At 26.2% G+C, this 24509-nt stretch overlaps 1 protein-coding gene across 2 annotated transcripts in view; it reads left to right on the top strand.

Annotated features, from left to right (window-relative positions):
- LOC112680016 (sex peptide receptor) overlaps window positions 1-24509 on the top strand; it is a 241958-nt gene that overhangs the window by 182812 nt on the left and 34637 nt on the right. For both annotated transcript variants that reach the window (XM_025550093.1, XM_025550027.1), the window contains exon 4: window positions 19664-19797. In XM_025550093.1, the coding sequence (XP_025405878.1) occupies window positions 19664-19797 (134 nt within the window). The remainder of the gene's footprint in view (window positions 1-19663; window positions 19798-24509) is intronic.

Raw genomic sequence — 24509 nt, 5'->3', positions numbered from 1 at the left:
ATGAATAGTAATCATGGCCAATGATATATATTTAAAATACGATTATACACTTTTCAATTTTTTAATAATTGAAAATCATATTTGTTATAAAGCCATACACGATATTTCAATGTTGTGACGTTTCGTGTTAAGAAATTTGATCATATTTTTAACATCTCGTTGAACAATTGCCAATTCAATTATATTTTTTTGCTCAAAATTTATCCTATTATTTGTTGTTGTTGTTTTTTTTTTTTTTTTTTTACACGCACCAGAGGTTACAGAAACCTCGAAAAATAAATTAACGTAGTTTATTTAAAAAAATTTAAAATAATGCACAAACCATTTTGCATAATGATATTGTTCCGTTCTCATTGTAATGGAAAAATATATTTTTAAAACTAAACGAAAGAATTTGTAATATATCATTCAAATCGCTGTATAAAAATACATTTCTTACTCGCTCATACATTATTATTACATTTTCCCTCGCGTTTCAAAACTGCTTGTCAAACACATATCATGCACCCCCAATTTTATTACTAATCGTACTAGAAAACTAACCGAATCATCAAAAATCTCCCTCTGGACATCGCGACATGCACCGAGTAATACGCATTCCGATTTTCATTTCGCTGGTTTTTTGTTTCTTAAGTTCCCCCGATGATCAGTAACGAATCCGTTATATGTGAGAGTGTTTCGTATCTACCCGCGGTCGTTTATATATTCGAATCCTTCAAGTGTTTGACGGTCGTGGGGGATCGCAATGGGACGTTAACGTAACGACTACATGGATACGTCACGATATGGAACCGGAACGATTAATCGATATTCACTGGTAAACCGTAGATCCAATCGTGGAAAACGAATTCCACGATTACCACACGCGTGAACGATCGAAACGTCAAATATTATTTAAGCGTCGTTAAGCGAGCGATTTTTCGATTACCTCTTGATTGATGAAATTCTCGATGGATTTTATACCGTGACCATATTATAAGCTTCACCGCGGTGCCTCGGCAATCGGCTCAATGCCACGTACATCCAGAACATCATGGTTGTATTCCGGATCAATACTATCATCGTTCACTGGAATGCACCGTTCGGAACGTTCGAGGAAACCGAGAAAACGGCTGTAACTCCTGTGCAAAACCGTAAGGACACAGTACCCGTCGTCGGTTGTCTTGACATTTCATCACGGTTGGGTGGATCCGACAAGATGCAGCTAATTTTTCGCGGAAAAACTTTCCGGATAAAATCGGTTGTTAATCAAATAACTGACAAATTTGTCATTTATCTTTACGATGTGTTTAAATATAATTCCAAAAACACATAAAGGAAAAAACAAACACTACACGCATTCGCACACATAATCGATAGTACTATTATATATATAATATGAGAAAATCGAAATCGTTAGTCTTAATTTATTTCATAAACGACTTACATTGTAAATGTCATGCAGAATATTTTATGGAAAATTTTGTTCAGCTAGTTATTTATCAGTATTTAAAGTTCACAACGGTATGAAGTTGAACAAAATTCGAATAGAGTGGAAAGTATCAGAGGATGTTTCGTAAAATGTGTGTTGTTCATCTAAGCTTTGAATATTTTTGGACCGTTAGACAATTACTTTAATAATAGTGAATCGATTAATTCAGAAAAATATTCAAGATAAAAGTTACGTTGAGTACAGTATTTACATCAAAATGCAAACAATATTTTAAAGATTTTAATGTATATTACCTAAAATGAAACATACACGTAACAATTAAAACTAATAATTGTACATTAATATATTCAAAGTAATGCCGTTTTTTTTTGTTTCTTTGACGTTTCGGTAAGATTCTACAATTTTCCCCAAAAATGGTAACCTAAGTTCAATTTACAGTTCAATATAAAGCTACCTTAGATTTCAATCAAATATTTTACAGTTTTTATATTTTATAATTCCATGAAATGCATTTACTCTTATTATCCTATTATATATGTTTTACCACATACTAAATTACATTGAAAAATATGTTAAAAACACTTCATAGTCGAAAAAGTTTATTTTTTTTAACTACGAGTATCTTTGTCAAAACAATTTAAAAACGTGACACACAATAAAAAATTCTAACCGAATTGACTTACTCGTAAAATTATGAATTAACATAGAAATAAATTATTTGAGACCATCAGTTCTGTTTTATTTATAGTATAACAATAGAACCCTATCAGTGTCGGATGAGAAAAATTAAAAAAAAAATTGATTTGAAACCTGGGAATTTATCCAATTGAAAAATAAATGAAATAGTAATAAAACATTCGCTTTAACGGTGACAATTGCAAGAGTTTCATTTGTGTAAAAAAATTATAGAAAATATAAAGATAACTCCAGTGACCTTTCTCATGTACCATAAATTTAAGTACACTCATTATAAAATTCAATAAAATTGAATTTTTTTTCTTAAAATAAAAATCGTTTTCTTAGAAAAAAACATATTGGTCAATTCCACACATATTTATTTTATTTATTTATTTATTTCGTCTCGTATTCTCAATAGTAATCAATTCAAAATATCGTATGATTATGAAATATCGTTAAGAAATATCGTATGACATACGTTTTACTTTATAAATCTATGTTATATTGTAAGTGAATAATATATTATAATTGGTATATTTATTTTATAAACCAATATTGTTATTGTCGGTGTTCTTCGGTGCACCAGTAAGTAGAGAACACTGTTTTTATACATTAATTGTTTCCCGTTTGGGATTTAGTCGCCCTTTAAGTTTTAGTATTATTTTAAATCAATGTCATTGACCTTACGTTTTAATACGTGTTTCGCAATCTAAACCGAATATTATAACATATTCACTATTCTGCCCCGTTTATAATATTATTTTTATATTTACTAAAAGGTAAAATACAGACGTGATACTAGGAATAACTTCCACGTTGAACAGTTTCTTGATAATATTTATCACAACTTACTTGTGTTGAGTTAAGCTACAAGCTCGCTGTAAGAAAACATCAATGATTTTTGCTAGTGGCATGAAAAATGATGTACTAAGGATTATTTTTAGCGTTACATGAATAAAATTAATTATGAACAGCTTTGTTTGTACAAGGCTTAGAGCTGAAATTTATGGATAACAAGACTAAATATTATATTTCAACACGCTTGAGGAAAAGGGTTAGTTTTTTCATTATTTACGGAGTTAAATATACTTATATTACAGTATATGAACGAATTATAACGAAAAAACCATAATTCTTACTAGAAAAAATAAATTATTTGATGATACGAGACACTAAATGTATTATTTGATTTACAATATTAAATATTATTAAAAATCACATATAACGAAAAACAGGATTTTTAGCGTAATCAATTATAATTAATATTGCGTCAGGACTAAATGAGACGTTAAAAATATACACTTTTAAGTTGAATATCGTATAATTAAAATAGGTAATTTAAGCCTTTAAATATCTTAATAAAAAAAAAGGGAAGACGAGGAGCTATATGACTTGTATAACAGACCGTATACAGCAAATAATGTTAAAAAAAAGACTGAGTAGGTCACGCGTGGAAGAAACCCGAAGTCATGATAAAGACGATTCTACAAAAGAATCCAAGAGGGAAAAGTACTTTGAGAAAGATCTCGAACGCGATAGGAAGATTGTGTCAAGAGGGATATGGTAAACTTATATCAGGATGAATATTGGCATATGTTGGTGAAAAATCATTATATATGGTGAAAAAAATGTATATTTGAAAAAATACGGCAACAAAACTTAAAAAATCTAAATAATTATTTGATTCCATATTTTCAATTAATAAAAAATTGTTTAGGAAAAATGATTTATAATTGTAAGCAGAGTAATTTTAAAAAAACTATTTGATATTTTAATCACATTACATTAATTTTTCCTAAACTTAATAGTATATTATAGCCAATTTAAATCTTAAAATCCTAGTTATAAGTTTTCATATATTTTCTAATGATAACTATGATTGTATTTTCTATGCAACGTTTATTACGAATGATAAGTTGTCCAGAAAATAATTTTTTTAAGATTTAAATATATCCTAGCTAATCGATTTTTTATTACAACTTATTAATAATAAACCATTAATAAACCATAATGTAAATTAATTTATACATAATTATATTTTTTTATCTCAAAGGTAATTATGATTATCATTGGCACATTCGATTAATTTTAAAAATATGAATAAAAGTGAAAACCGTTTAGTTATTATTTTAATATAGTTGACATTTTCAGAAATAATCAGAAATAATAAGTTATATTAAAATGTATTTTAATAATTAATTTGTATGCAGCATACATACAGAAATCCTTAAATTCCGATGAGATTAGATACTAACCACAAGCATTATTCCAGATTATATGTACTTTCAAATACACCAGTTGTAATTATTAAATCTATAAATTGTGACGTACAATAGTGCATAAAGCTACCTATTACTAATAATTTATATTTATTGCTGTTAATTGCAATATTGAAATTTGTATGATAAAAACTACAAGAAAGTTTTTTTTTTTAAATGAAAGTTTGATGAAGTATTGGAAATAAAAATGTAATTATATATTTTATATATGTATTTCCCTGACACAAAATAAAAATGAAAAACTAAAAATAAAAATGTTCAATAATAATTTAATTTTCATCTTATTTTATTAGTTTTATAAATTTCTATAATTTACTTGATTTCGATAGTCTATCGAATAATATATTAGTTATAACAATAAAAATAAAATAAATTCTAATTTTTATGTTATATTAATTACCTTTGTGCAACAAAAATGCCATATGAACACTTTAATCATGTGTTCATCTTAACTATTTTTAAAATAATTGAGACCAAATAATCAAAACCATTTATTAAAAACAAATCATAACTGTAACTAAGATATTTAATCGTAGATATGAATTCCGTCCGTTTGTACATAAGGCAATTTGAACTTGTACTTTATAAAAATACTATATGTTTCGAAAATAATGTACCATTAACAATGAAATAAATTAAATCTTCGTTTTATTTCCATAGTTGTATTTATTATTTTCTTATTTTCATCAAGATCTTCGGGTTATTTTAACACAAAGCTTAATATAAATTAGCTGCACTAATAAGTCCAAAATAGCAATAAAATATAATCATAACTTATTTATCTATTTAATTGTTTTTTATTACTTAAACTCATATTTTAAACATACTTAATCAAGCTTCACCCTCTTAGATATACAATGGATAATTCATGTATATTTATTTTAAATTTACAAAAGTATAGATTTTCAAAAACAACATATTCTTTTAATGCTAAAAAGTCTATATTATATATTTTGTAATTCATAGAAAAAAAAAAATAAACTAACTTAATTAGTGTTAATATTAAAATTCCTATACTAATTTATTCCAGGCATTTTCATTACTTTGTTTTAATAATATTTAGTCAAATAAAAAATTCCCTTCATACATATTCAGCTTTAAAAAATAATACTAATTACCACAATTTACATTACATTATAAACACGAAAAGTGTATTGCGATTGAAAATTTGATTCAATTTTAAAGGGACAGAGTTCAATCCATGTGTTTGTGTAAGGTTCTTCAGTTATAATTCGTTTAGTAAATACTGAGTAGAGATGTTTCGTAACGATTTTATTTTATACATTGATATGATGCTAGGACACACAAATTTAATTAATGAGAACAAAGAAATAATAACTTTATATAGTCACTAGCTACGTTATCTACCTTCGCCCAAGTGTAGTTTGCATACGTAATTTGATTTTTCCTATAATCAATAAAACTTTCTTGAAAAGCAACACAAGGAGTAAAATAATTTAACAAAACAAGTAGTATTTAATGCGTTTATCATAATTCTTGGAAACGGCAAGTTGGTTGGAATCAGTTATATCCTTAGAATATGAACTTCCTCACCTTTTTGAACTTTCCTATAACTATTATTGCTTCAATCATGTTGTTCATCAGTTTCTAAACAATGTGTCTTGTTACATTGCATAATTTCGCTTGAAACATATTACATAACATGATTATCATTGATCCGACGCTGTGCGGTAAATTTCCTGGAAAATCCAATGAGTTAAAAAATACAATTGAATAATTGACAACTTCATTTGAACCGATAATGGAATCGATCAACATAAATTAATTTAATTTGCCAACGATTTTACTTTTATTTTGTTTGTTCAAATCATTCACGTCCTAATTTTACGCAATCAAAATGGTTCGTTCGTTTTACCAAACATAGATTTTGTAGTTTAGACCGATATTCGGGAACATTTTCGTGATTATGTCATTTAGAGGAAACTGTTATACTTTTGTATATTCTGCAATAAATACTTCGACCAAAATTCTTGGCCAGAAAACAATGATTCCGATAGCTATGTTGGCGGTTTAAGTAGTGGAAATTTGATCTTTCCGCTCACACATCATATCTTGTTGGTCTGTACCGAAATCTAAAAATATTGCAATATTGATAAACAGCGCTCGTTTTTTCCGAACTCAAATGATACACCTTTAGCCTAATCCACTGTTGGATCATATCAAACATTCATTTTTAATTCTTAAGTATGCTTGTCTTTTATATTGGCATTTAATATTACGTTACGTGTCAGCTCTCAAATAAGTGAGTTGAAATCGACTGTGTCCGTTGTTCTGGAATCATAATGATCGATGAACTTGGGAAATTCTCATTCGATTTATCTACAAACGTTGAATACGATCTTAGTTGATCTTAATAATAAAATGATTGTAATGTTGGCTTGCATTTCCCGTGCACCGGACGGTATTTTGACGCCTAATTAATGGTATTTTCAATTAACAATTTTTTATACAGTCAATAAAAAAATATATGTATATACATCTTATACATTATATATTCTTCTATATTTTTTACATTGTTTTTATATATACATATATTTATATAAATCTTGTATATAAATGTGGAAAAATAAATAAAAGGCTATGATGAAGAAAAATATAATAAAAAGAAGAAAAAAAATCTATTATTTTTATCAAAAATGTGTTATATTACTACAATACATTTTTTGAAATATTCCATTCTTTATCTCTTAGTTTATTGAGTTCTGAAACTTTAGAACTGCAATACTAAACAGTTTAGTAATATTAATTATTATTACTTTTCTCCGTAGCCCTTCAAATGTGTGTTTGTGTGTGTATATCTGCGGTTAATCAAAAAGTCATCATAATTTTCTATGTATCGGCACCAGAAATTATCGTTCGCGATATGCAAGATCGATAAGATGACTATATTATATTAAGAATAATAATTATAGTAACGAAACTGAAGAAAATCCTATTTTCTAAATGATTTCTTCCATACAAACCTTGTCCAAACAATTACGAATATAACAACAACAATAAAAAAAAAAATCAATCATATCGATCAATCCATTTTCAAGTGATTCCTTTATATAAATGGCACAATTCAATATTTCCACGAGTCAAATAGAAATCTTAATGTAAATAAAATAGTATATTAAAACAAATAATTCCAGAATAAAAATATTATTTTATAAATATTATGATTTTTTTTAATTGGTAAAATACACGACTGTGGTGTTATATTGCCTATACATAACGCCGTGTTGAATTTCTGTAATATATTTTTATAATAAGTTAGGTTAGTTACTTAAAACAGATATTAACAGAAATATTAAAATTGGGAACAAATTTAAAATAAAATAAACAATAATTACAAAGGATAAAACAATAAATTAATAATATGCCTATAGTTATTATTGTAAGGGTAGATAATTGTTGATAGCTTTTTTTTTAACTTGATTTCATCAAATTTCGATTGCTTTTTATTAGAATAATTAATGATAATATGATACATTACACGGTAATGATTACAGTAAATGAATGCACATCAATATTTAACTCTGTCTTTCATCTCGTATCCAAGACAAATAATATAAAACAGAAAAAATTCATCACTTATATTTCCTAATTGTTATTAATCAATGCTATAATTTTTCTTGTATAAAAATATAAAACTGATCTATACTTTTGTTTATCTAATCGAAATTTCAATTTAAAATAAAAAAATCTATTTTATCAATGTAATATTATAAAACAAATATATAATTTTATTGATGAGATTTAATTTTGAAAAAAAAATTAGTAGAATACTACTAGAATAGTGGAACCTATTATATTACCTAAAAATAACGCCGTGTAACACCTCTATAAAATATATTATAAGTAAATAATATATTTATAACCGGTTTCATTATATTTTATCTAAGTATGATGTTTATTTTACAGTTAAAAATAACAAAACATTAATTATTACGTTCCATTATGGAAAATAAATTCTTAATATAAATTGAACTTTAATCTCAGTTCGAAAACTGATTTCATGAAAAAACAAAAGAGTCCTTAAATAATAATAAATAAATAACAACAAAGCATTATAGGTACTCTCTATACAACTTGCATATTAAATACTAATATAGTTTCTATACTGAATATAATTTCACAAAATAACATTTACCGATAGAAAAATAACAGTAGCTATTATAATCAATCTTCCATATTAAAATATTTTGGATATTTAAGGAAACTGAAAAACTTATAACATTTATTATTTTATTTGGTTCCAACTGACTACGAATTGAAATAATTTTATCACACATTTGATTGACTACTATAATTTAAACTTCATTTTTGTACATCGTTTGATTTACGCTATTGTTTCAAACACGTAATCAAATATGGTAACAATGAAAATTAAGAAACAAAATATATGATTTAAGCATATTGTTCGCTAAAATATAATCATACATTAAATATTTATAAATATGAAAGTAAATGAATAAATTACAATTAATGGAAAATGATTTGCGGTGCAATTCATTTAACTATGCATATGAATTAATAACTGTTCGAATATTCCACTCAGTACTATGAAAAAGCTATTTCCATACAATTAAAAAATGAATAATTCAATACGTTTCAATATTCCCGGAAACCCGATTTTTATTAACCACGTACAATTTTTTCAGAAACGGAAATTTGCTGCTCAGAAGGTCTGGATTAAAATTTATTATTAATGTTCAATAATAATAATAATAATAGTAAAATAAATAATATTCTAACTAGTGTTTACTTTAATAATCACCATTTTAATTATGTCTGTTTATGATTATTTTCATCTATTATGTTTGTATTATGTTTAAAAAAATCAAATATTAAACTCTATATGACTCATAAAAAACGTACAAACAAATCATCACTATAATTAGACCATGTGAGCTACAAGTTTTGAGTTTTTATAATTTTTACTAATATTTTATACACTAATCAAAATTTATCGGTTATATAAGGATATTTTATATATTTATGATGCCTATAATCACAGTTTTGAGTGAAAGAAAAACACAAAAGTGTGATGTCACCTTTTTTTTTTTTTTGATCGGAAATATTTTTATTTATTATTTTTAATATGCCTTTGTTCGCACATTACAGCAACTGATCGGAAATATAATTACACATTTTTCACATGTACTACAATGGATATTTGTTATTTTAATATAATGAAAAACATTATTTTTCATCGTTATTTATATAAATATTAATGCAAATAAGAAATTTGATTTCATATTCACTTAGGTTCCAGAAACGTATTTAATTTTATCATAGTATTTTTTCAAAAATTTTTGTTATAATATAGTTCTGTATCGATTTAGATTATTTTATGATATTACAATATTATTGTAGTTTTTTTTTAAATACTAAACTATGTAAGATTACTCGATACTTGATTATCTAAATAGTTAAATATATATTTAATTATTTAATATAAAATATATAATTTATATATTAAATATATATATTTATATATTCCATATTTCATTGTATAAATAATGAAAAATTTAGTCTTTGGTATGAAGAAACAAAATTATTTAGACATATTGTACCCACCTATTTAAGTAAATAGTTCATTTTGCGTAGTCAGCACAACATAACTTAATATAACAAAACATGATATAATTTTGTGACAATTTTGGATGATGGTTATATTTTAATGATAAGTATATATCTCAGATAACGTAAAAACAATATTTTATTTTTTAAAAGAAAAATAAATAAATTATAATTGTTCTCGTAAAAATGTTTTTTATTAAAATTATTAAAATTATATGTGAGTATACCATAATGATATTTTCTGACCTATATATTTTTTTGATTTAATAAACAAGCATGACTATATGACATATTTGACTTTTCATATTTTTATTATAATATGATTTATGCTTTCCTAAGTCAGACAAAATATATAAAGAATAATCTCGTTAAAACATTAAAAACAGCAATATATAAATTGTTGTGTATATTGTGATTATAAAATAGACAAATCCAATAAAAATGATAAATATTTTAAACAAATATTAAAATAGACTACAGTTTTAAGTGAAGTATACAATAAAATGTTTAATTTTATTATTTTGTCAAACTATTACTATTTGTAAATTTATCTAATTTTAGCTATAAGATCATAAAAATAAATATAAATTTTAAATTTAAATTAAATGTTATGAAATACTATCTATAATATTTATATTTTATAAAGAAACGTAAGATAAAAATACATGCAAAATATATATGGATAACTAATTAACTAACTAATAATTAATTTATATTTGTTTTCTGTTAAATTTATCAATTATGACTTTTGTAGAAATTTTTTTAATCTTACCAATGATTACACGTAGTTTTAATCTTTCATTGAACATTATATTCAAATTTTACAACAGGAAGATAAATTCTTTTAAATATTTTGTTTTTTTCAAAAACAATGTACAAAAATAATATATGTTTATATATATACATATATCTTATATATCTAATATAATGTATACAACTATTATAACTTTCTAAGATCTAAGTTGTATATTTTTGTATATCAAAATCGTTAAAATGATCGTGATATTTTTTTTTTTTTTTTTCATAACTAAATAGAACATAATTATGTAATGTAATAAAATACCAGTTTTACTAGTTTTAATACTTCTTTTATTTTGTAATAAATTTTAATACTTATATTGTTGATAAGCCGAAAATGTCATATGCATAAATAAATAAATAAATTATATTAAGTAATTAAATATCTAAACACAATCATTTCCTCTTCTCTTCTCAATAATATACTTATAGCCCCTATTTTTCTACGTAATAAGATTTTTGTAAACATGTGTGCAGTTTGTAATAAATATATATTCAAATAGAAATTTACATTGACTCATTTTACCATATTATTTTAGTATACTTATCGGTTATTGGTAAATTCAAGGCATAAAATCGATAACCGATTTTGATTAAAATCTAGAAAAACCCGATTTTAAGTAATATCGATAACTGCTTTAGATTTAAAAACACAATAGGTAATAATGAATTATCAGTAATTAATCCAATTTTACGCTTGAAAATAGTGAAAATGTTACCTTATTTGTATAAAACCAGTTTTGTTACCAAAACCAATTTTTTTATTTTATTTTATTTTTTATTTTCATATTTGGAATCGTATATTTGTAATGATTGAAGTTAAATTTTAAACTTATTTTAGAAATTATTCTCGCCTAATTTTTTATCAATTCGGGAGTTGCTCTTCTGTAATGCTATAAATCTACAAATAATCAGTATTTAATTTAGAAACCGAGCTCTATAATAGTTTTTTATACTCAATAGTACAAATTACACTGTCCCGGAGATATATGTTGTTAATATTATTATTTATAATAATACAAGCCTTTAATATTTAATCGTTAAATGAAATGTTTCTTTCTCCTTCTGAACACAAAGTGTACACAAATATCATTCAATGGTTTTTATTTATCAGATTAAATTTATCTAATTTAAATTTATTATTATTGCTTTAATTATCGTTTTGATTTACATTTTGATAATTTGACTTATTATTTATTTTAAATATTTAACAAATATTAAGACTATTACAAACATGAAGAGTCTATCACTACTGTAGAATACAAATGAAAATTTGACAATTATCGGTTTTCAACTGTTAAGCGAAGACCAAAATTAATAATGGTTTTTAAATGGTAACTTTTCAACATTATATTTTCAATACCATTGAAAAAAAGGCTTCTTGATTATCATCATATTAAATGAATACAATAAGGTTTACTGGTCACAAAAATTGTTCGGCTCCTGAAAAAGACGATTAACTCATAATTTGAAATCGATTTTAAAAGTCCTGAGGAATGAATCATTATTAAACTGCACGGTGTTATATTATAGTAACTATATCAATATTCATTAGTACTATGATAGAATCTATGAACACGGATATTTATTATAAAATATGTCCCAAGTTCTGGAATAAGACTACTTGTAGACTGTATTTATTTTGTGTGGATAATTCAATATATTTAACAAAGGAAATTTAACATGACTGAAAATAACAATGTTCTTTATTTATAAAATATTTGTCCTTTGTTATTCTATTTTCTTTCCTTAAATTACTTGTGTCTGAAGACCATGAATATATTAAATTTAATTTTATTCGGTTATTAATGGTGAATATTTTTAAAAACATAAATATTAATTTTGTATAATTAATTAATTAATGTTAAATTAAACAATTGTTTCCTCAGATTTATTGTAATTTTCATTGTTTATTATAATAGTATTGTCTAATACTTTAGCAATCGTTAAGTACATTTAAAAAGTCTGTTAACAAAATAATATTAAAAAATATGTAAGTATAAATAATAATAAGATCAATTGAAACGGGTATTCCTATGCACAGTTGGATTTTTATTTTATGCAATCATACGATATACACTTGATTAAGCTTATTCCGTGTATGAATAACCTAACTCTTATTAAATTCATAATAATTTTAATAATATAGTTGTAACGCTAAAATATTGTATAGTAAATTTTATAATTAAACTTGATTGATGTAGACGATACATTGAAATACCTTTTATTATAGTCATAAGTCTCAATATATAAGTTTTGAAACTTTTAATACCAGATTATATAACATGGATTTGATGTATAAATTCTCGTGAAAATCATATTAAATTCTAAATAAAACTTGAAGAAATATTCAATAAATGACATAAGCCTAAGAAAGGTATTCAAGTTTTTAAATTTGTTTAATAAACAGATTATTGGCTTCTACTTGGTTCTTCTTTAACAAATTTCAACTCACCACTCTTCTATCTCAAATATTTAGAAGAAAAAACAATTTAGTGATTTCCAAGAGGTCTAATGCACTATCTAGTGTAGTGTTTTATCTCCCCTTTGATAGGAAATTACATCATCTGAAGCGTTTAAAAACTGCTCGTGCTAAAAACAAGATTAAAATTACATACATTATAAAATAATAGCATTTTAAATATTATAATTGACTTACCAATGAGATTTCCTCGATGCTCAAAGTTATTTTAGAAGTAATCAAAAAAGTTTAGTTTTAAAGTAAAAGTTAAATAATGTATATTATATTTAAGGCAGCCGCAAGTTAAAATCATCCTATTTTCTTGACGGCTTGTCTCCCGTATTCGTCTCCACACCCAATATTTTATCACTAAAATACAGAAAAAACTTGTTTATTTAGTAACGTAAGTGCGGTTTAGAAATTTATAATTTAATGAGGCTAAATTAAATACATAAATGTATGAATTTTAATAATTGGACAACAATTCATAAATATGATTTAGAAATATTTATTTTTAACTTCAATTCATCATTTTATACAGCAAATAAGTAAACTACTAATACTAAAAACAAATCTTGTATTTATTTTTTAACTCGATACTAATAATATTTCTTTATTTATTATTATTATATATTAATTATATTTTAAAACGTATTATTTATTTTAATTTTCATTATAGTACATTGCAGAAAGTATTTTATTTTATTTTAGTATAATTCTGAACGGAGCTGAAAAACAAAACTAGTCATAAATAGATTTAATGATTTCAACAATCGGTATTTATATATATTAATAATCAGGGTTCGGGACTTATAACACTTAAAATCATTAAAAAAAGCGCTTAAAAATATCAATATAAGCACTAAAATAAGCATTTAAAAAATTTAAAACTAAGCAAAAATATTAATTAAAAAAAAAAAAAAAAAAAACTATAGAATTCGAACTAAAAAATCAAACAAAATAAAAATTAATCTTCACTTTCAAAACTTTAAGGATTTCATGGATTTTCTAAGGGATTTTTCTAAAAAATAAAATGTTTACTGTTCTTTCTGGTTTTGATCATTCTAACACTCAGTTCTATTTTTGGCGTTGGGATATCTTTGTTAGCTCTACAACGATGCCTAGGACGGCGACGAACTACGTGACAACGTAGATAAGATAAGAATTATTTTTATTTTTAATTCTATCAAAAACGACTTTGTAGGAGAAAACTATAAAAACGTAAAAAAAATTGGTCAAATAAGTAAAAATAGGTACTTTCAAATTTCATAATTTTACGTGTTATTGACATAAACTTTTATAGCACTCTGCTACATTTTAAATCAATCCATAAAAATAAACAAATGCTTTAACTCCCGAGCCCTGTTAATAATAAATAACGGTAAATAACAACAGTGGTAGGACCCAGTTGATTAAATTATCTAAGGATAACTAAAGGTAGGATCTTTATTAGCAATACACGTAAGGTTAAAGATAGGGAATTTTAATTCATGATAATACTAGTATGAAGAAAATTTAATGTATAAAGAATGAGTATATATTGTAAATTTTAATAAATTACATATTAATTCGTATTATTGTCTCGTAATTCTGTTTATTTTAGTGAATAAAAACGTTCATATTTTATATATATAATTGCATGTAAGTATACACCTAAGTTTACTTTCTAACATAGTAGATGTTCAATATATATATTATGTAAATAAAATCCATTTGAGGTCAGCCACCGTCATCAGTGACTACCTTCATACGTCTTTCATTTCATCTGCACATATCCTTCACATCCTAACTCTATATAATTTATATTGTGGTATCCTTACGTGGTACACTATATACCGTTCTTATATACGACAATAAATACATAGCAAATTTACAAATCAGAAATTAAACTGACCAAGAAATTCAATTTAACAGAACAATAATACTTAATTATTCAATTTAAATGTCTACTTATATTCTCATACAAATTCTTACTTTTGTACCATACTTGATATTTTCACGATTATATATTCAATAAATTATCGTTGGTCATAAATAGAGCCCGGACTTATATGTATTTGCATGTTTGTACTAAATGTATGCACGTCGATAGAGGTTTGAAATGTCCACGATTCATGTCACATCGAATTTAAACACCAAATTTTATATTGTATATTTTGCACATTTCGAGGATTATTGTATATTTGTTGATAAATGCATATAAGATGCATATTTAATGGGTTTTTAATAAATTAGCTATTTTAATTTACAGTAAATTTTGTAATCTCTTCGAATAGAGCACGAATTGACATGATAGGTAATAAGTTAAAAAAATATTATTTTAAAAGATTTGTATTTTTTTTTAAAGTTTTCCATTAGTTTTTTGACAGTAGGTAACTTCAAATGATCTAAAATATTTATAAAATTTTATTTTTATTTTTTAGATTTTTTTTTTTATTTTTTTTTTTTTTGTTTTTTAGTTTCTTAAAAGTTGTAGGTTTATTTAAATGATTTGAAATATGAATCAGTAGATATTATTTTTTTTTATTTTTTTTTTTTTTTTTTTTTTTTAAAATATTTAAATTTTTTTTTTTTTTAATTTTTTGGTTTTAAAAAAAAAAAAAAAAAAAAAATAACATTTTATAAAGTGTAACATAATGCATATAATTGCATATTTAGCCACTTTTTCTTTGCATATTTGCATCATAAATGCATATAAATCTGGGCTCTAGTCATAAATTATTACTAAAAAATATAAATGTTTCTTTTATCGTATCATAATTGATTCCTAGTAATGCGATCGAGCTATCGTTGCCACGTGTCAAATATGCGGGATCTTAAAAGGTAATCTAACCTAGATAAGTCTCTTACTCGGTGATCTGAGTTATTTAGGCCTTATAATTATATATATTACAAAGCAACTATCTCACCAATTTTCCTTTGGAAAGTTTATTAAATTTATCGTAAACTTTGTTTGATTAAATTTAGCCACTATCGACCATTCCCTCAAAAGAGAGGACTTCGCTTAAGCTATGTAAAGCAACACATTATCATAAACTAAACGTGAAATATGGACTACACATACCCTTTAAATTTTTCTTGATCCTTGTTTGTCCATAGAATCGTTTTTTTTTTTTTTTTTTTCAACAGCACATCCATTTAGCGCAAATTGTTTTTGGATTTGTATTCGTTATACGAGTAGTATTACAAAAATGGACAAACAAATTGCAGTCTATGGGACGCATCACTGAATACAAGATTTAATTTTAGTGACCTGCTAAAACTAATTTATCAGTTAATAAATCAATGAATTCAAATAAATGTTTGCTTTTTAATCAACAATTTATTAAAAACGATCAAAATTGTATTCGAGTTAATTTTATAACGTATAAGAAAAATAAAAATGCTTAATTCTCATTTATTATTTCAGTATTGTTATGCATTTATTAGTAATTAGTAAGTTTATATCAATATAATCAACTACATAATACTTACGAATATGTATAAAATATATAATATGTTCCTTGGTCTAAGTAATACTCCTAAAAACATTATGATACCGTTACGTTCAAGTCTTACGGTACATGCGTTGTAGTATAATATAAAATATTTAATACATTTATTTTTGTTACCATTGAATTTAATGTAAGATAAATATTGAATTTTTCAATTTATATATATAAATATATATATCATTAATTTATTATTTACAGTTACCTGTTTTGAGAAGATGTTGAAAAATACGTATATATATGGATTCTATATAAGTGTATATAAATAAAAATTTAGTATAGAAATAATAAAAATTAGAACCGAATAAAATCAATAATTTGCCGATAAAAAAAATATGAACGTTTTTTTATTTCATCCGTCATACATACGTCATAGTCATTTTGATTCAATACAATAATTCGTGCTCAGAAACGTACATCATATGATGCTAATGAACATCACATCTGCTTTTGAATGCTATAGTCTTGACTCTTGCGTCACAAAATATTTCGTCATCACTCATTATTAAAACCGCCGTGTTGCGCTTCTTTTTCTTTTCACGCCAAAACTGTTGATTTGTAGAAACCACGCTCTTAAAAAATGATTGAACTCAAATAGTTTTCCCTACCTATTTTTTTGTTCCCATAATTTAGTCGTCAGTCGATGTATGTCGATCAATCCGTATATTGACTTAGCGTTTTGACAGGCAAATAATACTAGCACCACGCCATGCGTGATAACATTTTAAATAAAAAATTCAAAATGTTAGACTATAAATAGTTAATAATATTATGTTGGCCAGCAATCCTGCACGATCGACCTACCGAGAGTTTTTACAACCCCGTGTTGTGAATATACATACGATTAATGTGCGAGGCATTCCGTCAAGATTAGTGCGTATAATTATAGCTAGAAAGCATAAAACTAAATCAATCAATTTATACCATGAACGTTTATAATATGTTAATCCAATCAAACGTAAACGGTAATGTAAATTCATACGTACTCGAAACCCCTTAGAATCGTATTATAAAAAAAACTAAACGAAATAACAGTATTATAGTTATAATAGTAGAAAGATGTTATTTTAACTCCCCCTTGTAAAACAATAAATATAATTGATGGCGTGATTTGTTTACAAGGGTTTTTTTTCTATGAAATAGAGTTTCTCCAGCAATAGCACTTTGACGTGTTAAAGTTAGTTCATTAATCTTAGGATATAAATTCGATATCTATGTTTGTAATATGCTTATTGTATTAAAACATTATTGTGTGATGGATACGGATGGAAATGAAAACAGGAGTAGTCATTTGATAAGAATTATATATGATATTTGATTGAAAGACACAATGATTCTGCCACGTTTTAGCGTAGTTGAGTGCCGTGTTATGTATAAACAAACAAGTTACAGGAATAGATTTTCTCTCTTACATAATATTAAGCGTTAAAGATCTTAATCACTGTGGTCGTGACTATTGAAAAACTATGATTGAAACTGTTTCATATAATACATATCATTCTACCAAGTTAAATGTTCGTCAACGATAAGTCCCAAAAGTACTTGACCGGGTTCAAGTTTAGGATAATTTTGTTGTTTAATTTATATTGATAATAGTTGACTACGTCGAAGAGCAATTTTTCTGTGTTCACTATTTAGATTATCGAATTTAGCAAACCATTCAGATAGTATAGAGAACACGTGATGTTTAAGTAACTCTGTACATGGATGTCAAAATAGTTAAAGAAGAGTATATATTATTTAAGAGTTAAAATGTTCACGTCACATCTTTGTTTTACAGAAACAACTTTTACACGTACCCGTCAGACACAATCCATTCAATCTTACCCATATAACTTTCAAACATTCGTATGATGAATAAAATATCCTACTAATGTAGGTTTCATAAATGACTCGTGAAAAGTTAACCTTCTCCAGTGAAAAAGCTTGGTTTTGTACACTTTCCGAGACACAAAAAAAAAATAATAAAATAATCATTGCTGTTGTACCGTCGTCCTTCGCAACCTAAAATATATTGTATGGATTATGAACTTAAAAGCGTTGAGTTTGGTCATGCTAATGAAATTTGCATTTTTTCTAATAATTTTTAACAAAATATATACAAATTTACATACCGATCAGATGCATGTATACACTCATCGTTAACTGTTATTCGGTAAATTGTATGAACAAAAGTGTTCGGAATATGCACACGTTTTTCATATACTGTAAGAAAACACCAAGTATAGTTTTTGTCACTCCTGCGCCAAAAGTTTAGTTTTCGACCGCAGTCGAAGCGCTGGAAAACGATCTTTTTCCGTTAGGGTTAGGTGGTTTCCATTGGGTGGTTAAGCGGGAATCACCCCCATAGTGCAGTGCGGTAAAGTGGAAATCCCAAAAGGTGCCGGGCGCGTATTCCCAGCAAAATCGGAAACCAAAATGTATACCATGGTATGCTTACAAAACATAGACTTTTAATAAAATCTTATAATCATAATGCAACCTCCTTGCACGACGCATAAGTATTCAAGCATATTTAATTTTCATAGTTCCTACATAAGTGCGTTGAACGTTACGGATAATAACATCTGTTCAATATAATTGTTTTCGAACAACAGTCTGTTGTTGCATGAACCTTTTCCATGAACGCAAGGGCGTGACAAAAAAAACTTTATGTGTGGCTCACGTGGGAAAGCAATTTCAGTCTCGGACGAAATGTGGTCCTCACCCGCGACTGAAATCGAATATTACATACAGTTTTTCGTGATGTTAATAAACTTGTGATTGATGAAGTGTCGATCTCACTATTGGAACACTTTGAAACTCACAATACTCTGCAACAATTAACCATGTGTTACGAATGCGTTAAGTGAAAAACAGAAGCGTCATAACGCGCAACATAAAACGAATTTATTTAATAATATGTTTTTTTTTTTTTTTTGTTTTTTGATTCAAGATGAAGCACGCATATTGGGTCGAACATTGGGTTACGCTCGACGTGTACTTCACTTTTTACTATGCTTTCCGTGTGATCTTCGTACATACCGGCCCCTGCATATCACTGGTCGTGTTGAACCTTTTACTGTTCAGGTAAGTGATTTGGTAGACAAATTATTACGAAAACAGTAAGTCTCAGCGTTAAATAATAATCGGTCAGTATCGAGCAGTGGATCATGCGGTTTCGAGTTGACGGTTAGACTAATAACGGAGTTCCGTCAATACGTTACAGTACAAAAGTCGTGACACAAAAATAACGCATGAACAAAAATGTCACGAGAAATAGTAACTTATCGCCGCAGGTCGCGTTCGTTCGAAACAGTTTGATAGTTTAGTACCACAAGTACCTATAACAATAAAATTTGGTGCGTAAAGTACATATCAGTGTGCATAAATTGCAATCGTAGCAGAAACTGCTGTAACTATCATGTCATTCAGAGTGTACGAAAAAAAAAGATATAAAAATAAAAAAATAATTCATCGAAAATAAAAGGAAAATAAAAACGATTTGGAAGTGCGCAGAGTACAAAAAAATGTCCGGGTCGTTTTGCACTCGTATGGTTTTTGTGTTCACGATATTTATACAGCGACATTATGACATGGATTCATTAATAATTAAATAACGAATATAGTTGCGTTAAAAATTCACTAAAAAAAATACCAAGATTGCAATGAACATTTATCAAAACTGCACTTTTAATATGTTAAGATTGCAATGAAAAATATATTAAAACTACATAGTCAAATCATATCAAATGTATAATCATTAATTATTTACTTAAATAATATTATGGATATTAATATAATATTTAAAAAATATATGGTTTTTCTGAATTAAAATTTATAATTATACCAGCGACCCGCACTGGTATTATTCGGATCTGTAATAAAACAAATATGTTGAAATTTATAATCATTAGGTCGATGTGGTAGCAAGCTCCTAACTAATTGATATACTTGTCATTGAATTTTAAATGTAAACATAAAACCACGCTCAACTGCTTGCTTACTCTTGAATAAGGTAATTTGAAATACGTTATTATAACAGCGTATATTACACATAAATTGTTTGGATTTCGGATGATCACCCGTAAGCTTAATTACTCGGCTTTTCACGGAACATTCTTGACCGGTACATAGGTTTTAATGGATTATTACCTTACACTATTTAAAGCCAAGTTTTGTGTAACTATTGATAATAAAATAAATAAAACGAAAGTTCAAATGAATCAGTATGGTAGTTTTGGTTGTACGCCGTGCTCTTTTGGCATTCACTGTACTACGACCAATGTTCGAACGATGAAGTCTTGCAGACATGACATTATAATTTCTTTACTAAATAAATAAATTGTTTTCTTGAAAATTGTATTATCTTTTACTTAAAATATGTTTATATAATGAAAAGTACGTTCAACTATTCAACTTGTTATCAGTGCATTTTTAAAATAATTTAAAATATTTGGTGTTGTATTTAAATTAACATTTTGTTTTCCTGCCATAACCTCAGAGTAAATTTTAATATTTTTATATTCTTAATTTTTTCTAGAAGATGTTTTAATTTATCTTTGACTATTCTTCTATTAAAACCGGGATTATTTATCACAATATTATAAATTTCACTAAATATGTTTAAACTATTAAATGATTGGCTGTTTGATTCTTCTAAACTAGTGAGTTTTGTGGATAGCTCAGATAAATTTAATTTTAAATTAAAAATTCTAAAATACGTTTAACTAAATGTAAAAATTTACATCGTAGTTATATTTTTATAATAATATTACTTTAGAAATAATAACTTGAATATTTTATCACATGAAGTATACAACATTTGCATAATCATTGAAAATTGTAAAAACTTACATTATTAAACTAAATAGTAAGACTGTAATTAATCCGAATCATATGCATATTTGATCAGATTTAATTTACTTGATATCAACAAAAAGTTGCAATATCAATTAGATTCCGTTTTTATTAATAATTCACAGTAGGTACATATTGGAGTTTTCATAAGGATGTTCCTCTGTTTCGAAATAATTTCAAACGAGTGCTACAGAAACTTTCACCTCCCGACCTAATACTTATCATTCAGTGGTATAATACATGTGTAGCAGAATTGTACCACAACTTAAAATTACTATTATAAATGAGCCATAAGAAGTACAAATTTGAGGACTAATACCAGTTCCGGATTATACATTTGTGGGCCCCTAGGCAATTAAAATGTTGGGCCCTACAAAATTATTTTTAACATACATCTGTAACATTACTATCCAATAATTAAAATAAACATATTTAATAATAACAGACTATTATTAATAAATAAAATCGTGTTTATTAAACTTTTTTATTGGCGAGAAAAATTAACTAATTATTACATTATTTCTATTTTCTATTTTATTATTGTTACTGCATATAACACCTACAATTTAATATATATTATATTTCATAATGACTTTTGTCCCGTAAATTCGTAAATAAAATACGGGTATTATTAAATAAAATAAAATATAGTTTTCCCTTTTCACAGGTCCCCTTAAATGAGTGAGGACCTAAGGCGGGCGCCTACTCTGCCTAATGGGTAATCCGGCACTGACTAATACAATTAATTAACTATGGAGAGTTCATTGACTTGCAATAAAACTAAATAAAAATAAAATCGAGTGTTTGGAAAAAATTATGTTTTATCTTTAAATAAAGTTCTGAAAATCTTAATTATAGTATAAACCTTGGCGATATAATAATAATAATAGAAGTTCAGGTAGCGAAATAATTAAATTGCATTTATTGATAAACATTTTTGTATTCATATTTGTGAGGATAATCATCATAATTCATAACTCTCGCCCTAATATATGAACTTTAAAATGTCAATACAGAACACTTAAAATACTCTTAAATGAAAATCATAAAAAAAAATTGGAAATTTATACGAGTATGTGTAATGTGTATTATTTTTTTTTTTTTTTTTAAATAAAGGCCTCGACAACATAGCTCATTGGCCTAGAAAAAAAAACAAATAAGTAGTTATATAAACGTAATATAGTTTGGTGGTACTATAGTGAAATACAGTGTTTGTTTTTTTTTTTATTTATACAAGGTGAGTATAAAAGCTAAGAGAGTATTAATAAATGTTCAATAGATAGATTGATTAAAATGAAAATATTTAGATAACTACAGTAAAAATTTAAAATTACATGGTGTATAAAGGTTAGATCGTTTTGTATAAATTAGTGTATTTGACAAATTGTAGTGTGTTGTGGATATTTAGTGGCTCGTTGTTAAGGCATTCGGAAAGGTTGTTTGGGATGTTGTGTTTGGCTCTTTCTTCATTGAATTGACGGCATTCTAACAGTAGGTGTTTGATAGAGATTTTCAGTCCGCAAGTGGTGCATGGTTCAGGTTCGCTATTTTCCATGAAGTGTCTGTGTGTATGCCAGGTGTGTCCTATTCTTAGACACGTTAATATTACGTCCTGTTCTCGGTTTAAGGTGATTGGGTTTGTCCATCTGTCCGTGGTAGGTTTTATCTCCCTTAATTTGTTGTCCCTCAGTTGGTTCCATTCTTTGCGACATAGGTTAGTTATGGTATTTTTGGCATCTCTTTTGTGGTCATCTTTGAAGAACTATTGAATAGTTTCGATGGTCCGATCGCCCGTTGCTTGTCTCGCTGCTGCGTCTGCTCTTTTGTTCCTCTAAATTCCATTGTGGCTGGATATCCATGTTAATGTTATATGTTTATGAGTAGTATTGAGAAGATTTGTAATTTCATTAGTTATTTCATTATTTTTTTTTTTTTATATTCTGAATGATTGTCAATGTACTCAGAGAGTCAGTGAGAATATTGAACGAGTGGCTTGGCATCTCATTTGTTAGTTGAATTGCTTTTCTGATTGCTAAGACTTTAGCAGTAAAGATGCTATTCAGGGCTGGTAGTCTGAATTTGTGAACAGAATTGTTTATAATTACCGCAAAAGCAATACTATTGGCGGTTTTGGATACATCTGTAAATTCTAAAATTTGATCATTGTTCTGCATTTTTTCGCTATAAAAGTTTCTAAATATCCGGGGGTCTGTATTATTTTTTTTATTTTCAGCAAAACTAAAATCTATTTCAAACTTATTTGGTCTCCAAGATGGTTTTTATAATGTTTTTATAATGTGTTTAGGATTAATTTGAGCGTGTTAAAGAAAGGTTCTATTCTTATGCCAATTGGTTTACTTGTGTTGATGGGTACGTTATATGCATCATTATTTATTTTTTTAAATATAGTTTTATAGGTTGGATGATCCGGATAAGAGGCGATTTTGATAGCGTATTGAAGTTCAAGTAATTTCCGTCTATTGTTTAGTGATTTCTCCCCTGAAATGCATAGCAGGCTGTTGATCGGGCTACTTTTAAATGCACTTGTTATTATTCGTAGGTTTTTGTTATGAATTACTTCGAGTTTGGCTAACATAGTATTTTTGGCACTGCTGTATATGATGGAATCATAATCTACTTTAGATCTAATGAGTGCTTTATATACATTAAGAAGGATTTCTTTTTGTGCTCCCCATTTGTTGTTTGCTAATATTTTAATGATAATGGTTGTCTTGATAGCATTGGTTTTAAGGATGGAAATGTGTTTGTTCCAGTTCAGATTATTATCAAAGGTTATTCCAAGATTCCAAGGATTTTGACGTTCTTGACTATGGGTATGATTATATTGTTAACTTTTAGTTAGATACGTGATATAAATCTACGTAATCAAGTATGTGGGGTGTTTTCATTCTTTATTGTAATTTAAATAATTTCAAAGACAC

Source organism: Sipha flava, unplaced genomic scaffold, assembly GCF_003268045.1.
Source record: "Sipha flava isolate LNK unplaced genomic scaffold, YSA_version1 0_pilon_pilon, whole genome shotgun sequence".
NCBI classification, from domain to species: domain Eukaryota; kingdom Metazoa; phylum Arthropoda; class Insecta; order Hemiptera; family Aphididae; genus Sipha; species Sipha flava.
The sequence above is the reverse complement of the archived record's forward strand: the minus strand, read 5'-3'. Positions and strand labels throughout refer to the sequence as shown.